The sequence below is a fragment of the Hyla sarda genome, chromosome 8, assembly GCF_029499605.1.
Source record: "Hyla sarda isolate aHylSar1 chromosome 8, aHylSar1.hap1, whole genome shotgun sequence".
NCBI lineage: Eukaryota > Metazoa > Chordata > Amphibia > Anura > Hylidae > Hyla > Hyla sarda.
Window position 1 is genome coordinate 13203206 of NC_079196.1, and position 18686 is coordinate 13221891.

An 18686-nucleotide genomic window follows, 5' to 3' on the forward strand; every position below is an offset into this window, starting at 1 on the left:
GTTAAAATTTTACAACATCTGGAGTTTGAGACCACTGGTGCATATGGATCGAGCGGCCATGATTGTTCTGTAACGGCTGCCTTGTTGTCATCCAACTTCCCGGACATTTTTATTCACTTAAAGATGGAGTCTCTGGACTCCTTTTTACTTGTATAAAGCTGCAACGTGTCTTAAATAAAAACCAAAGTAACTTTATATACAGTATTATACACCTCCCGTTTTGTGTATACAGCTCGTGTGCAGAGCCATGTGTCTGACCCTTCTCTATCCTAAACTGCCAGGGCTTCGGGTTCGTTCACCTTTTCTTTGTAGTTTTTGCGCCGCTGCTGAAATCAAAACTCAGAAGCCGATTACAATGAAAATAGTTTTATTCTCCGGAATGAATGATGGCGGCGGTGGCGGCGCTGATTCAGTATTTTGGTTTGTTTGTTTCTATCAATAAATAATCAGGTCGGTATAAATACAAGCAAAAGTGGAGCGGTATGTGGGCACAATATGGCGGAGGGGGGCGGGTCCTGGCATATTTTATATACAATATACTTTACATTAATACAGCCCCGCCCCCACAGGAATAAAATCTGCAGTGATATTTTACATATGTACATATTTATTTACAGGCAGATAACATGGCGGCCGAGGGGGAGGGGGGGGGGATTCAGGAGCTCGGGTGACCGGACGCCGTCAGCTCAAACCTGCAAGACACGAAAGCGGCCATTAGGGAGAGAAAGGGACTACAGCAGAATATAACACGGACATGGGGGTCTAACCTTCCAGCTCAATGGGGGGGGGGGGGGGGGGGGGGGGGAGATTTTTACGAAAACCTGTCCAGACTAAAAGTGGTTGAGTTGCCCATAGCAACCAATCAGATCGCTGCTTTCATTTCTCCGAGACCTTTTCAAAAATGAAAGCAGCAATCTGATTGGTTGCTATGGGCAACTCGGCAACGTTTCCTCTGGACAGGTTTTGATAAATCTCCCCCTATCTGTATACTGCTGCTATATCTATGGGATCAGAGTATGTAGTAGGTATACACCTCCCCTCCAGCTCTATCTGTATACTGCTGCTGCTATATCTATGGGATCAGAATATATAGTAGGTATACACCTCCCCTCCAGCTCTATCTGTATACTGCTGCTATCTCGGGTCAGAATATATAGTAGTTCTATACCTCCCCTCCAGCTCTATGGGGGAGATTTGCTGAGTTGCCCATTGGTGCTTTCATTTTTGAAAAAGTCTCTGAAAAATGAAAGCAGCGATCTGATTGGTTGCTATGGGCAAATCAGCAACTTTTCCTCTGGACAGGATTTGATCTGCCTCTCTGTGTATACTGCAGTTCTCTGTATGGGATCAGGATATATATATATATATATAGTAGTTATACACCTCTCCTCCAGCTCCATCTGTATACTGCTGCTGCTATCTCTGTGGGATCAGGATATATAGTAGTTATAGACATCCCCCTCCAGCTCTATCTATATACTGCTGCTATCTCTATGGGATTAGGATATATAGTAGTTATACACCTCTCCTCCAGCTCCATCTGTATACTGCTGCTGCTATCTCTATGGGATTAGGATATATATATATATATATATATTAGTTATAGACATCCCCCTCCAGCTCTATCTATATACTGCTGCTATCTCTATGGGATCAGGATATATAGCAATTATACCCCTCCAACTCAATTTGTATACTGATGCTATTGCTATGGGTTCAACATATATAGCAGTTATAGACATCCCCCTCCAGCTCTATCTATATACTGCTGCTATCTCTATGGGATCAGGATATATAGCAATTATACCCCTCCAGCTCAATTTGTATACTGATGCTATTGCTATGGGTTCAACATATATAGCAGTTATGCCCCTTCTCCCCCGAGGTAGTGTTCACAAAGTTTTTATTTTTTTGCAGTATTTTCCTCAGCAAAATTGTGCTTTAACAGAAATATTGCAAACTGCGGTAATGACGTGTCATTTACTGCAACCTTAACAACGTTGCAGCAAAAACTACTCAATCACTTATGAGTAATCAGTTCACTTGGGATGACCTCCAGCACCAGCAGCCTAATTAATGACCAGGTGCAGTGATCAGACTCTACCCCCCCTCTCTCTGAAAAGTCAGAGGATTCATGGGAAATCTAGGCAGCATTAGGAAATTATTTCAGTGATTAGAATTGGAATCAGGATGGCTGCAAACTCATGCCTGCTACATGGGCTTTAACAGAAAAGCACAATGCATACACAAGAACCTCTACATTATTCTCTCCTAAGAGTCTGTGCTGCACTGTATGAGCAAAAATTAAACAAAAATCACCAAAGTGTGTCTTTAAAGGGGTACTCTGCTGGAAAACTTTTTTTTTTAAATCAACTGGTGCCAGAAAGTTAAACAGATTTGTAAATTATTTCTTTTAAAAAAAAAAATCTTAATCCTTCCAGTACTTACACTTTTCTTTTTGAATGTCCTTTCTGTCTGACCACAGTGCTCTCTGCTGACACCTCTGTTCATTTTAGGAACTGTCCAGCGCAGGAGCCAATCCCCATAGCAAACCTCTCCTGCTCCGGACAGTTCCTGACATGAACAGAGGTGTCAGCAGAGAGCACTGTGGTCAGACTGGAAAGAACTACACAACTTCCTGTAGAGCATACAGCAGCTGATAAGTACTGGAAGGGTTAACATATTATATAGAAGTAATTTACAAATCTGAATAACTTTCTGGCATCAGTTAATTAAAAAAAAAAAAAAAAAACAGTTTTCCAGCGGAGTATCCCTTTTAAGCTTAAAAACTGTGATGTGTTTGGCCCGGAAAGGGAGGATGAGCGAACAAAGAAAGTGAGCTCCTGGGGAGTCACACAGAAGGAAATGAGCAGTACATAACTACTGGGGGAGTACACGAGATCCCAAAAACTTTTGAAATATAAACCTATTAGGCTAAGTTCACACTGCGGATTCTGAGTGCGGCCAGCGCTGACTGAATCTGTCGGTGCTAGGACCGCGCGGACACTGCAGTCTCCAATAGACTGCAATGTGTTCCGCAAGTATTTCCGCCTGAAGAATGAGCAACGCCATTCTTCAGGCGGAAATTTTCAAGCGGATTTTCCGTTCACGAATTCCGAAGTGTGAATTTGTGAACGGAAACCCATTCACTATACCAGTGGTCTTCAACCTGCGGACCTCCAGATGTGTATGCCGGGAGTTGTAGTTTTGCAACATCTGGAGGTCTGCAAGTTGGAGACCGCTGCACTATACTATACATTTTAGTAAGCTGAATTTCTGCCTGCAATTTTAACGCGGAATTGCAGGCGGAAATTCCGTAGTGTGAACCTAGCCTTAAAGGGGTACTCCGCCCCTAGACATCTTATTCCCTATCCAAAGGATAGGGGAGAAGATGTCAGATCGCGGGGGTCCTGCCACTGGGGACCCCTGAGATCTCGGCTGCAGGACCCATCTGTTGGTCGGGAGGCATTAGGATGAGAGCCTCCAGCGCTGCCGGAAGCCGCAACAGGTGGGTCCTGCAGCCGAGATCCCGGGGGTCCCCAGTGGCGGGACCCCCGCGATCTGACATCTTCTCCCCTATCCTTTGGATAGGGGATAAGATGTCTAGGGGCGGAGTACCCCTTTACGCCCTATGAAATAACTTTGGACATCTAATTTAATCTCAGCAGAATTTCCCTTTTATGTATGTACACGGTCCTTGTGCTGGGGTCAGAGGGGACATCTAGGTTCCCATCATGTCACGGTTTGTCCTTCTATGGACCACGGTCTTACCAAGTGGTGAATCCCTGGTCAACGTCTTCCTGGGACAGATCCACCAGCGCCTGTGAGGAAAGGGAACAAGATGTTCATATCATACTGGAGCCCAGAGCGCATAGATACTAGGAGTAGTAGTCGCCCCCTGCTGGTGAGCCGGGTCCATCACTCACCTTCCCCATCTCCTTCCTTTCGTTGGATCCAAACGGCCGATTGTTCTTCACTGCGATGTCCAGCGTCCGCTTCTTGGCGTCTTCAAGGGAAACCAGAAACTCAAACCTGGAGAACGGAGGGAAATTCAATTACTGGGAATCCTGAAAGGGAGAGGGACCCCCCCCCCCATTCTATAGAAAGGTTCTCTGTAATACGCCGCCCCCCATAACTTCATGTCCCAATTTACCTGACCCTGCTCTCATTTTTGACCATCCGCTTGGCCCCAGCTACTGTCTGGAAATGGACTGTAATGGTCTCTGTTGGTGACCCCCAAAGAAAAAGATGGAGGACACCCCCTCACCCCCCCACCTCGAGCCTTTAGAACGTCTTTGGATGTAGCACATAAACCTAAAAGGTCACAGTTCCTGTCCGCAACAACCTGCAAAATGTATACAATGATATTAAAGGGGTACTCCGCTGCTCAGCGTTTGGAGCAAACTATTCCGAAGGCTGGAGCCGGCGCCGGGAGCTTGTGACGGTATAGCCCCGCCCCCTCGTGACATCACACCCCGCCTCCTCAATTTGTTCCAACGCTGGGCAGCGGAGTACCCCTTTAAAAGGGGTACTACCCTGGGAAACATCTTATTGTTACTCAACTGGCGCCAGAAAGTTAAACGGATTTGTAAATTACTTCTGTTTTAAAAATCTTAACCCTTCCAGTACTTATCAGCTGCTGTATGCTCCACAGGAAGTTCTTTTCTTTTTGAATTTCCTTTCTGTCTGACCACAAGTGCTCTCTGCTGACCCCCTCTGTCCATGTCAGGAACTGTCCAGAGTAAGAGAAAATCCCCATAGAAAACCTCTCCTGCTCTGGACAGTACCTGACATGGACAGAGGTGTCAGCAGAGAGCACTGTGGTCAGACAGAAAGGAAATTCAAAAAGAAAAGAACTTCCTGTGGAGCATACAGCAGCTGATAAGTACTGGAAGGATTAAGATTTTTTTTTATAGAAGTAATTTACAAAATCTGTTTAACTTTCTGGCACCGGTTGATTTAAAAAAAAAAAAAAAAGTTTTCCAGTGTAGTACCCCTTTAAGGAGGGGGGACAGGTTCTGACTTTTGGGGTACCCTGGTGAAAGACCGGATCAGTTACAACTACTAGAATCGGAGTAACCACGTGGAGAGACACCTGTGTTGTTGTTCACCTAAGGCTATATAAGTGGCACATAAGTCGCTGCCACCGACAGGATGGATTTTTGTCATCAGTTGTTGCAAACCTACAACTCCCAGCATGCCCAGACAGCCTTCGGCTGTCCGGGCATGCTGGGAGTTGTAGTTTTGCAACAACTGGTGGAACACAGGTTGGGAAACACTGTCCTAGAGAAGCTTGGGGCGAGCGGATCCGCCGCCAAAGGACCCCTACAGGGTGTCTCAGACGTGCCGGCTCGGAGCGGCAATACACCGTTACGAGCAGACAAACTGCAATGTGCGAGTTGCCACGCGCAAGCGCAGTATACTTGCACGTCGCGGCTGCTCTCAACCTAGCTCAGAGAGCAGCGGGAGCGGCGGCAATGTGTACGAGCACACCGCGCATGCCTGGCGACTCGCACATCGCAGCAGTGTGTCTGCTCGTAGCGGTGTATGGCTGTTCCGAGCAGGCACATCCGAGGCACCCTGTAGGGGTGGATCCGCAACGTAAAATACTCTATGGATCCGCTCGTCTCACCGTACCCTGAGCGTTCACACGCTTTTTGTGTTTGCGGGTATTTAAAAGTGGGCGGGCTCTTCTCGGCTGTCCGAAGCAGATTTTCTGCGGCGGAATTTACGCTGCGGAAAATCCGCCGCAGTCCCTACTGACTTCAACGGGGCTTGCGGCGTAAATTCCTCCGTGGAAAATCTGCTGCGGACAGCCGAGAAGAGCCCGCCCCCTTTCAAATACGCAGCGAAAACCCGCAAATACAAAAAGCGCGTGAACGCACCCTAAGATAGGAAACCTTTGGCCTGTTAGGCCATGTTACGGCCTCCACTGAAAATATTAACAATTCTTTCCGCGGAATCCGCTCAGAAATGCATTGCCGTCTTTGGAGAATTCGCATTTCCGAGCGTTCCTAGTGCCTAGTGCCGCTGACTGGAGCAGTTACAAATATATATATATATATATATATATATATATACACACATATATCTTGAGACAATATAGTTCTGATAAAGGACAAGAAGTCGTCTGGTTCGGTGATAACAATGGTCACGTCTGTGTGGTCACATGACTCAGGGAGTTGCACTGCTTACTTCTCATTGTAGATGGGGTTGAGGGTCTTCTTCTTCACCGTTGTCTTCTTGCGGCTGGCCCACCTCCGGTCAGGGAGCAGGTACATGCGCACATAGGGATCAGCTCCGTGATTTGAGCACTGGATCAGGTTCCTTGGTGAGAACACAGAAAACCATGTTAAAGGGGTATTCCAGGAAAAAAAATGTTTTATATATATCTCAACTGGCTCCAGAAAGTTAAACAGATTTGTAAATTACTTCTATTAAAAAATCTTAATCCTTCCAATAATTATCAGCTGCTGAAGTTGAGTTGTTGTTTTCTGTCTGGCAACAGTGCTCTCTGCTGACATCTCTGCTTGTCTCGGGAACTGCACAGAGTAGAAGAGGTTTGCTATGGGGATTTGCTTCTACTCTGGACAGTTCCCGAGACAGGTGTCATCAAAGAGCACTTAGACAGAAAAGAACAACTCAACTTCAGCAGCCCATAAGTACTGAAAGGATTAAGATTTTTTAATAGAAGTAATTTACATATCTGTTTAATTTTCTGGAGCCAGTTGATATATATTTAAAAAAGTCCTGGATAACCCCTTTAATTTCCCAAGAGATTATGGGATGTGGTGAGGTCCAAGAGATATTGGCGCTCCATAAGTTACCTGCAGCCATTGATGGACACAATGAGGGAGCGGCGCAGCGTGGCGTATCGGACAGAGATGTTGACCTCTCCAGTCACCAAACCAGGTCCACTAGAAACATCAAGAGTGACCATTAGAATCATGATACATCGGCGACACTGCTGTCCATAAGGGGTTACTGAGACGCACCTGGGGTCCTCACTGAGGTCAAACACCGAGGAGGCCATGGAGTTAAGCGACATAAGGCTGGGCGCCATTTTGTGCAGGTTTCTTAGGTTGGGGGTGCGAGGAGCGGAGGTGTTACCGGATTGTCCCAGACCAGCTGTTGATATCTGCTCAGATCCCACATGGCTGACTTGTTGGCTCATACTGTTCATGCTCTCCTTCCGGACCACCGCGTTGTGCGGGACGTAGTGGATCTGGCTCTGCTGACTGTCGCTGGGCTTGCGTTGGTTTCCATGGGATTTCTCTTGTTGCATCCGTCTAATGGAGACCGGTCCATGCTTTAAGGAGTTAACTCCAGCGTAGACCGTGTCCGGGTCAGGATCCTCAATGTGCAGGACCTGGGGGGGGAAACATACAGGACCTGTCAGTGATGGAGATATATACAGCATGCGGACAGTGATGGAGATATATACAGCATGCGGACAGTGATGGAGATATATACAGCATGTGGTCAGTGATGGAGATATATACAGCATGCGGACAGTGATGGAGATATATACAGCATGCGGACAGTGATGGAGATATATACAGCATGCGGACAGTGATGGAGATATATACAGCATGTGGTCAGTGATGGAGATATATACAGCATGCGGTCAGTGATGGAGACATATACAGCATGCGGTCAGTGATGGAGACATATACAGCATGCGGTCAGTGATGGAGATATATACAGCATGCGGTCAGTGATGGAGATATATACAGCATGCGGTCAGTGATGGAGACATATACAGCATGCGGTCAGTGATGGAGACATATACAGCATGCGGTCAGTGATGGAGACATATACAGCATGCGGTCAGTGATGGAGACATATACAGCATGCGGTCAGTGATGGAGACATATACAGCATGCGGTCAGTGATGGAGACATATACAGCATGCGGTCAGTGATGGAGATATATACAGCATGCGGTCAGTGATGGAGATATATACAGCATGCGGTCAGTGATGGAGATATATATACAGCATGCGGTCAGTGATGGAGATATATACAGCATGCGGACAGTGATGGAGACATATACAGCATGCGGTCAGTGATGGAGACATATACAGCATGCGGACAGTGATGGAGATATATACAGCATGCGGTCAGTGATGGAGATATATACAGCATGCGGTCAGTGATGGAGATATATACAGCATGCGGTCAGTGATGGAGATATATACAGCATGCGGTCAGTGATGGAGATATATACAGCATGCGGTCAGTGATGGAGATATATACAGCATGCGGTCAGTGATGGAGATATATACAGCATGCGGTCAGTGATGGAGATATATACAGCATGCGGTCAGTGATGGAGATATATACAGCATGCGGTCAGTGATGGAGATATATACAGCATGCGGTCAGTGATGGAGATATATACAGCATGCGGACAGTGATGGAGATATATACAGCATGCGGTCAGTGATGGAGATATATACAGCATGCGGTCAGTGATGGAGATATATACAGCATGCGGTCAGTGATGGAGATATATACAGCATGCGGTCAGTGATGGAGATATATACAGCATGCGGTCAGTGATGGAGATATATACAGCTTGCGGTCAGTGATGGAGATATATACAGCATGCGGTCAGTGATGGAGATATATACAGCATGCGGTCAGTGATGGAGACATACAGCATGCGGTCAGTGATGGAGACATATACAGCATGCGGTCAGTGATGGAGACATATACAGCATGCGGTCAGTGATGGAGACATATACAGCATGCGGTCAGTGATGGAGACATATACAGCATGCGGTCAGTGATGGAGACATATACAGCATGCGGTCAGTGATGGAGACATATACAGCATGCGGTCAGTGATGGAGATATATACAGCATGCGGTCAGTGATGGAGATATATACAGCATGCGGTCAGTGATGGAGACATATACAGCATGCGGTCAGTGATGGAGACATATACAGCATGCGGTCAGTGATGGAGACATATACAGCATGCGGTCAGTGATGGAGACATATACAGCATGCGGTCAGTGATGGAGACATATACAGCATGCGGTCAGTGATGGAGATATATACAGCATGCGGTCAGTGATGGAGACATATACAGCATGCGGTCAGTGATGGAGACATATACAGCATGCGGTCAGTGATGGAGACATATACAGCATGCGGTCAGTGATGGAGACATATACAGCATGCGGTCAGTGATGGAGACATATACAGCATGCGGTCAGTGATGGAGACATATACAGCATGCGGTCAGTGATGGAGACATATACAGCATGCGGTCAGTGATGGAGATATATACAGCATGCGGTCAGTGATGGAGACATATACAGCATGCGGTCAGTGATGGAGATATATACAGCATGCGGTCAGTGATGGAGATATATACAGCATGCGGTCAGTGATAGAGATATATACAGCATGCGGTCAGTGATGGAGATATATACAGCATGCGGTCAGTGATGGAGATATATACAGCATGCGGTCAGTGATGGAGATATATACAGCATGCGGTCAATGATGGAGATATATACAGCATGCGGTCAGTGATGGAGATATATACAGCATGCGGTCAGTGATGGAGATATATACAGCATGCGGTCAGTGATGGAGATATATACAGCATGCGGTCAGTGATGGAGATATATACAGCATGCGGTCAGTGATGGAGATATATACAGCATGCGGTCAGTGATGGAGACATATACAGCATGCGGTCATTGATGGAGACATATACAGCATGCGGTCAGTGATGGAGATATATACAGCATGCGGTCAGTGATGGAGATATATACAGCATGCGGTCAGTGATAGAGATATATACAGCATGCGGTCAGTGATGGAGATATATACAGCATGCGGTCAGTGATGGAGACATATACAGCATGCGGTCAGTGATGGAGATATATACAGCATGCGGTCAGTGATGGAGATATATACAGCATGCGGTCAGTGATGGAGATATATACAGCATGCGGTCAGTGATGGAGACATATACAGCATGCGGTCAGTGATGGAGATATATACAGCATGCGGTCAGTGATAGAGATATATACAGCATGCGGTCAGTGATGGAGATATATACAGCATGCGGACAGTGATGGAGACATATACAGCATGCGGTCAGTGATGGAGACATATACAGCATGCGGTCAGTGATGGAGATATATACAGCATGCGGTCAGTGATGGAGATATATACAGCATGCGGTCAGTGATGGAGATATATACAGCATGCGGTCAGTGATGGAGACATATACAGCATGCGGTCAGTGATGGAGACATATAGAGCATGCGGTCAGTGATGGAGATATATACAGCATGCGGTCAGTGATGGAGATATATACAGCATGCGGTCAGTGATGGAGATATATACAGCATGCGGTCAGTGATGGAGATATATACAGCATGCGGTCAGTGATGGAGATATATACAGCATGCGGTCAGTGATGGAGACATATACAGCATGTGGTCAGTGATGGAGATATATACAGCATGTGGTCAGTGATGGAGATATATACAGCATGCGGTCAGTGATGGAGATATATACAGCATGCGGCCAGTGATGGAGATATATACAGCATGCGGTCAGTGATGGAGATATATACAGCATGCGGTCAGTGATGGAGACATATACAGCATGCGGTCAGTGATGGAGACATATACAGAATGCGGTCAGTGATGGAGATATATACAGCATGCGGTCAGTGATGGGGATATATATACAGCATGCGGTCAGTGATGGAGACATATACAGCATGCGGACAGTGATGGAGACATATACAGCATGCGGTCAGTGATGGAGATATATACAGCATGCGGTCAGTGATGGAGATATATACAGCATGTGGTCAGTGATGGAGATATATACAGCATGCGGTCAATGACAACAATCTGTCTGGAAGGCGCCAGCACTCACCCGGAGAACTATCTTCATCTTGATATAGCTGCTGGGCCCCGAGTTATTGAGAGGGAACTTCTGGTCCACGGTCAGGTTGTCACTGGACAGGAGGCGATGCAGAGGGATGTCCAGCATACCGAGGGCGCACTGCCTGTCATCATCCTTCACCTGGAGACACACGAGACGCCACGTATAATCTACAGCCATCAAACTGATGAACACTACAGGCAAATCACCGCTCCTAATGATAGATTCATCCGCCCACAGAATATCATGGGTGACCGGTCTACACTGCGGTGTGCTACAGTAAACTACACAGCACTGCTCTTGTTGACATCAGGGACATTAAAATAGATATATGAATGATTCATTTTCACAGCAAAAGTCCTGAAATGCTCTCAGTTTTTGCTCCCATTGCTGCTAATCTGTGCTCCTACGGGCTTTGGACAAAATCAGACTCCCTCCGCCTCTGGCAGCTGACAATATAGTCCTTTCTTCTGAGCTACACTGCATTGTACTGCAAAGGATCTGCTCCTTCTTCCTCTGGCAGCTGACAATATATTCCCTTGTACTTTCCCTAAAGGAGTCTTTTCAGCTATACGGCCATGTTGCTGCAAAAGCTCTGCTCCTACCTCTTCTGGCAGTGGAAAATATATTACTTTGTAATTCCCTTACACAGGTCTTTACAGCTACACCACCATGTTACTGCAAAGGCTCTCCTACTACCTCTTCTGGCAGCTGACATTATATTGCCTTATACTTCCTCTATGGGAGTCCTTACAGCTATACTGCCATGTTACTGCAAAGGCTCTGCTCCTACCTCTTCTGGCAACTGACAATATATTCTCTTGTACTTCCCCCACAGGAGTCTTTACAGCTATACTGCCATGTTACTGTAAAGGCTCTTCTCCGACCTCTTCTGGAAGCTAACAATATATTACTTCGTAATTCATGTACACGTGTCTTTACAGTTATAGCACCATGTTACTGCAAAGGCTCTGCTCCTACCTCTTCTGGCAGCTGACAATATATTGCCCCATACTTCCCCTACAGGAGTCTTTACAGCTATACTGCAATGTTACTGTAAAGGCTCTTCTCCGACCTCTTCTGGCAGCTAACAATATATTACTTCGTAATTCATGTACACGAGTCTTTACAGCTATAGAGCCATGTTACTGCAAAGGCTCTGCTCCTACCTCTTCTGGCAGCTGACAATATATTGCCCCATACTTCCCCTACGGGAGTCTTTACAGCTATACTGCCATGTTACTGCAAAGACTTTCCTACTACCTCTTCTGGCAGCTGGCAATATATTCCTTTGTACTTCCCCTACAGGAGTCTGCATAGCTATACTGCCACGTTACTGCAAAGGCTCTGCTCCTACTTCTTCTGGCAGCTGACAATATATTGCCTCATACTTCCCCTACGGGAGTCTTTACAGCTATACTTCCATGTTGCTGCAAAAGTTCTGCTCCTACCTCTTCTGGCAGCTGACAATATATTACTTCGTAATTACCGTACACAAGTCTTTACAGCTATACCGCCATGTTACTGCAAAGACTTTCCTACTACCTCTTCTGGCAGCTGGCAATATATTCCCTTGTATTTCCCCTACAGGAGTCTGCATAGCTATACTGCCATGTTACTGCAAAGGTTCTGCTTCTACCTCTTCTGGCAGCTGATAATAGATTCCCTTGTACTTTCCCTACAGAAGTCTGCATAGCTATGCTGCCATGTAACTGCAAAGGCTCTGCTCCTTCTTCCTCTGGCAGCTGATAATAGATTCCCTTGTACTTCCCCTACAGGAATCTTTACAGCTATACTGTCATGTTACTGCAGAGGCTCTGCTCCTTCCCTGACAAGCAGAAATCTATGAAGTTTGGCGCAAGGCAGCCATGTTACCTCCACATGTAGATGCTGCATGTGTACGTCCTGTATGAAGAAGGCGAAGGCCTGTTCCCACACGGGGTCCTTGGTGTTGGAGCAAGTCTGCAAGAAGAAGAGACATTAATGGTGTACAACAGGCACCAGCCATGACACACACGCTTAGGTCACCTGACTATCGGATCACTGCCCTCCCACCCCGGGCCATTACCGACTTCTTCATTGTACAATATAAAGTAATGGGGCTTCAGGGGGTGGAGCTTATGGACATAAACAAGAAGGTCTCCATTCACTGACAGCAAGCAGCGATATTTAAAATGGTGAGGAAATGCAACCCCCCCGGGGTCGACCATGAATCCCCCGATCCTTGCGGCCACTCACCTTACTCTTCACCGACTTCTTCCCCACACACATGATGACGTACGAGCACGGCTCCCTATCGCCCTGCACGAAACACAGAACAAAAGCTTATAACAAACACCATCACATTCCACCACGTCATTTACCTCATTGTTTCCCAACCAGGGTGCCTTTAGCTGTTCCAAAACTACAACTCCCAGCATGCCCGGACAGCCAACAGCTGGAGGCACCCTGGTAGGAAAACACTGATCTACCCGCTAAAACTGGCTGATAACACAGAACAGTAGTTGCAAATAATAACGCACCCTCGGGATATATCTTTGCTTCCGGGCCGCGTACTCGTTGTTTGAATATTCAAAATGGTTTTTCTGTAGAATGAACAGGACAACATAAGTGAGTGGTGAGGGGTACACATGGAGGCGGGGGTCACAAGGGGGTCACATAATATGTAGAGTATGTCACTTACCGGCAGACAACCGGCGCTGTCCAAATATACTATGACCATGGCGGTGGACGAACCATTATTGGCCTACAGCAGAAAGAAAGGAGCAGAAAGGTGTCAGAAGACGACACATGGCACAGTCTCACCCGTCTCTGAGGTAAATATACAGATATTATATCACTGGTTTACCTCCCTATCTCTGAGGTATATACAATCCCTGTTATTATATCACCAGATCATCACCCATTGTTAAGGTAAATACACTGTTAGGACAACATTGTCCCTCTCTGAAGTGAATACATTGTTAGTTTATCATTGGATCACTCAGATAAATACACTGTCATGTGACTGGGTCAACTCTAAGGTAAATACACTTTTATTATTTGTCTGAGGTAAATACATTGTTATTTTATCACTTGAATCAAAGTTATATATGAGGTAAATACATTTTTATCTTATCAGCATATCACTTCCCAGCTGTGAGGTAAATGCATTTTAATTCTATCAGCATATCAAGGCCATGTCTGAAGTAAATAGATTTTTATTCTATCAGCATATCAATGCCATGTCTGAGGTAAATTAAATTTTAACTACATTTTTATTCTATCATTATATCACCGCCATCTCTGAGGTAAATACATTTTTTTTATTCTACCATCATATCACTGACATCTCTGAAGCAACTACATTTGAATTCTATCATCATATTAACGCCATCTCTGAAGTAACTACGTTTTTATTCTATCATTATATCACCGCCATCTCTGAGGTAAATACATTTTTTTATTCTATCATCTTATCACTGACATCTCTGAAGTAACTACATTTGAATTATATCATCATATCACTGATATCTCTGAGGTAACTACAATTTTATTCTATCATCATATCACCGCCCAACTCTGAGGTAAATACATTTGATTTCTATCATTATATCATCACCATCTCTGAGGTAAATAAATTTTTTTATTCTATCATCATATCACTGATATCTCTTAGGTAACTACAATTTTATTCTATCATCATATCACCGCCCAACTCTAAGGTAACTACATTTGAATTCTATCATCATATCAACGCTATCTCTGAGGTAACTACATTTTTATTCTATCATTATATCACCGCCATCTCTTAGGTAAATAAAAAAAAATTTCTATCATCATATCACTGACATCTCTGAAGTAACTAAATTTTTATTCTATCATCATATCACTGATATCTCTGAGGTAACTACAATTTTATTCTATCATCATATCACCACCCAACTCTGAGGTAAGTACATTTGAATTCTATCATCATATCACTGACATCTCTGAATTAATTACATTTTTATTCTATCATCATATCACCGCCCAACTCTGAGGTAACTACATTTGAATTCTATCATCATATCACTGACATCTCTGAGGTAACTACATTTTTATTCTATCAGCATATCACCGCCCAACTCTGAGGTAAATACACTATATCACTACCATACTAGCCATGTCTAATGTGAATAAATTGTTTTTAGATCACTATTATTAGATCAGCTATAAAAAATAAAAAAAAACAACCTGTCATATTACCGGATCATCATCCATCTCTACAGTAAACTCACTGTTATTCACATCACCACACTGGATCATTGTCCACCACTGAGGTAAATACACTTATATCAAAGCACTGAATCATCGCCTATTGCTGAGGTAAACGCACTATGTGCTATATATATTACCGAATCATCATAATCATCATCAATCTTAGAAAAATATGTCACCAGATCACTGTCACTCATATAAATATGTTATATCAATCATCTCTACTAGTTTCTGTATCACCGCACCAGAACATCACAGCTTCTGAGGTAAGTACGCTGTTATATCTATACGATATCACCATATCATTGTTCGTTTCTGAGGAAAATACACCATTATTATATCGTTTTGTGTAATCACTAGCGCTCCTATGGAGTGGGTGGAGGGGGTTCCCAGAAAAAATTAGTGTTGCTGTCTGGTATAGTTATGGGTCCCTGTCACCCATACATAAATGAATAAATCTAATAAATAAGTAAATAGTGGCGCAACAAAAATATATATAAAACTTACTGTGTTTTATTATTATTGGTTGAAAGACATGTATATGATTGCACAAGTAAATGCGGAAAATATCTCCCACAGGATCACTGGGATATGATGTGAGGTACAAGAGTCCCTGTTAAGCCGAAGGATAATTAGCAATAGATATCACGCCCCGCCCCCTCCCATAGACTTGCATTGAGGGGGCAGGTGGGATATCATGAGTGGGCAGGGCGTGAAATCGTGAGTGGGCGGGGCTATGACATCACAAGCTCCCGGCACAGTTTCCAGCGTTCGGAACAGTTTGTTCCAAACGCTGAGCAGAGGAGTACCCCCTTAGATTTATAAGATTTATCCTGTATAGATGCGCACACCCAATATAGCTAACGCTTCTATTGATAATTATCCTTTGGCTTAACAGGGACTCTTTCAACCACTAATAATGAAACACAGTAAGTTTTATATATATTTTTGTTGCGCCAGTATTTACTTACCATTATTATATCACCTGACCATTGTCCATCTCTGAGGTAAATTCAGAGGTATAGTAGTTAATTGTCACACAAAGTCATCAACAACCTCTGAGGTAAATACAATGTTACTATATCGCTGGATCATTGTCCCATCTCTGAGGTAAATACACTTATGACATCACCTCACTGGATCCTCGCCACCTCTGAGGTAAATACAATGTTACTATATCACTGGATCATTGTCCCATCTCTGAGGTAAATACACTTATGACATCACCTCACTGGATCATCGCCACCTCTGAGGTAAATACAATGTTACTATATCACTGGATCATTGTCCCATCTTTGAGGTAAATACACTTATGACATCACCTCACTGGATCATTGCCACCTCTGAAGTAAATACAATGTTACTATATCACTGGATCATTGTCCCATCTCTGAGGTAAATACACTTATGACATCACCTCACTGGATCCTCGCCACCTCTGAGGTAAATACAGTGTTACTATATCACTGGATCATTGTCCCATCTCTGAGGTAAATACACTTATGACATCACCTCACTGGATCCTCGCCACCTCTGAGGTAAATACAATGTTACTATATCACTGGATCATTGTTCCATCTCTGAGGTAAATACACTTATGACATCACCTCACTGGATCATCGCCACCTCTGAGGTAAATACACTATTATTATATCACCCGATCATCGTTCATCTCTGAGGTGATCACAATCACTACTGATTACCACTGTGACCCTGCAGCATCACTGTCCGGGCGGGCGATGTGAACCTTTATAGAGTTTGAGAGGGAGGGGGGGGTTGTCCTCAATGACAAGTCGCTCACCTCCTGCAGCTTATCCTGAGCAGCCAGCAGCGATAACCACTCGAGCTTCAAGTGAACCGTCCCACTGACCACATCGCTGAGCGGGAACCACTGGAGGGAGAGAAGAAGCAAAGGTCAGCCACAAATCACAGGTCACTGTCCACTCTAAGCACGCCAGAAACCTGCTCACCTCATCCACGATCCGATCCTTCATGACACCCTCCAGACCGATGACCAAACTGTAGAGCACAAAGTGCACACGTTACATATGACCCTCGACATTACCTGTATGACCCCTCAACATCACCTGTATGACCTCCTCCACATCAAACGTATGACCTCCTCCACATCACACGGATGACCTCCTCCACATCACACATATCACCCCCTCCACATTACATGTATGACCTCCTCCACATCACACGTATGACCTCCTCCACATCACACGGATGACCTCCTCCACATCACACATATCACCCCCTCCACATTACATGTATGACCTCCTCCACATCACACGGATGACCTCCTCCACATCACACATATCACCCCCTCCACATTACATGTATGACCTCCTCCACATCACACATATGACCTCCTCCACATCACACGGATGACCTCCTCCACATCACACATATCACCCCCTCCACATTACATGTATGACCTCCTCCACATCACACGTATGACCTCCTCCACATCACACATATGACCTCCTCCACATCACACATGACCTCCTCCACATCACACGTATAACCTCCTCCACATCACACATGACCTCCTCCACATCACACGTATAACCTCCTCCACATCACACATGACCTCCTCCACACCACACGTATAACCTCCTCCACATCACACGTATGACCTCCTCCACATCACACGTATAACCTCCTCCACATCACACGTATGACCTCCTCCACATCACACGTATGACCTCCTCCACATCACACGTATGACCTCCACATCACACGTATGACCTCCTCCACATCACACGTATGACCTCCTCCACATCACACGTATGACCTCTTCCACATCACACGTATGACCTCCTCCACATCACACATATGACCTCCTCTCCATCACACATATCACCCCCTCCACATTACATGTATGACCTCCTAAACATTACATGTATGACCTCCTCTACATTACATGTATGACCCCTCCTCACATAGCTGACATTACCTTCCCAAAAAATCGTCCTTGTCCGGATCCTCATCATAAAGATCGAGTTCCAGGTCCTGCCCGGGAACCTCGTGAATGACAAACTGAGAAAAATGGGCAAAAATTATATACAGGAGAGATATATACTGCACCAGACCATCTATATACACACACAGAACGGTCATATAGATATACTGTACAGAATGTCTATTATGTTTGTATCATGGAGATATCTACCCCATTTTTACATTACGTTGGGATTGGGGCACTGTTATTATATAACCTGATTACCGCCAATCTACAAAGGAAAATACACTTATTATATCAATGGACCCTAACCCCATCTGAGGTAAATACGCTGTTGTTATATCCCTTGATTAACACCTATCTCTCATTACATCACTCACTCATTGCTCATCTTTAAGGTAAATACACTGAAACTAGATCGCCTAGATACTATCATATTACTGTATTACAGCCCATCTCTGAGGTAAATATACTGTTATTAGATCAATGGATCATTGCCTGTGTCTGAAGTGAATATGCTGTTTTTATCACCAAAACAATGTCCATCTCTGAGG

The 18686-nt window shown here is 44.8% G+C and overlaps 1 protein-coding gene across 3 annotated transcripts in view; it reads right to left on the bottom strand.

The window, feature by feature from the left end:
- Window positions 1-350: 350 nt before the first annotated feature.
- The window catches only part of ESYT3 (extended synaptotagmin 3), a 68574-nt gene continuing 50238 nt past the window's right edge, over window positions 351-18686 (bottom strand). For all 3 annotated transcript variants that reach the window (XM_056535333.1, XM_056535334.1, XM_056535335.1), the window contains exons 10-23: window positions 18127-18209; window positions 17135-17183; window positions 16966-17055; window positions 13609-13671; window positions 13448-13510; window positions 13164-13226; window positions 12801-12887; window positions 10917-11066; window positions 6996-7369; window positions 6828-6917; window positions 6196-6327; window positions 3927-4032; window positions 3772-3821; window positions 351-692 (exon numbers count right to left, since the gene is read on the bottom strand). In XM_056535333.1, the coding sequence (XP_056391308.1) occupies window positions 656-692; window positions 3772-3821; window positions 3927-4032; window positions 6196-6327; window positions 6828-6917; window positions 6996-7369; window positions 10917-11066; window positions 12801-12887; window positions 13164-13226; window positions 13448-13510; window positions 13609-13671; window positions 16966-17055; window positions 17135-17183; window positions 18127-18209 (1437 nt within the window). In that variant the 3' untranslated portion in view covers window positions 351-655. The remainder of the gene's footprint in view (window positions 693-3771; window positions 3822-3926; window positions 4033-6195; window positions 6328-6827; window positions 6918-6995; window positions 7370-10916; window positions 11067-12800; window positions 12888-13163; window positions 13227-13447; window positions 13511-13608; window positions 13672-16965; window positions 17056-17134; window positions 17184-18126; window positions 18210-18686) is intronic.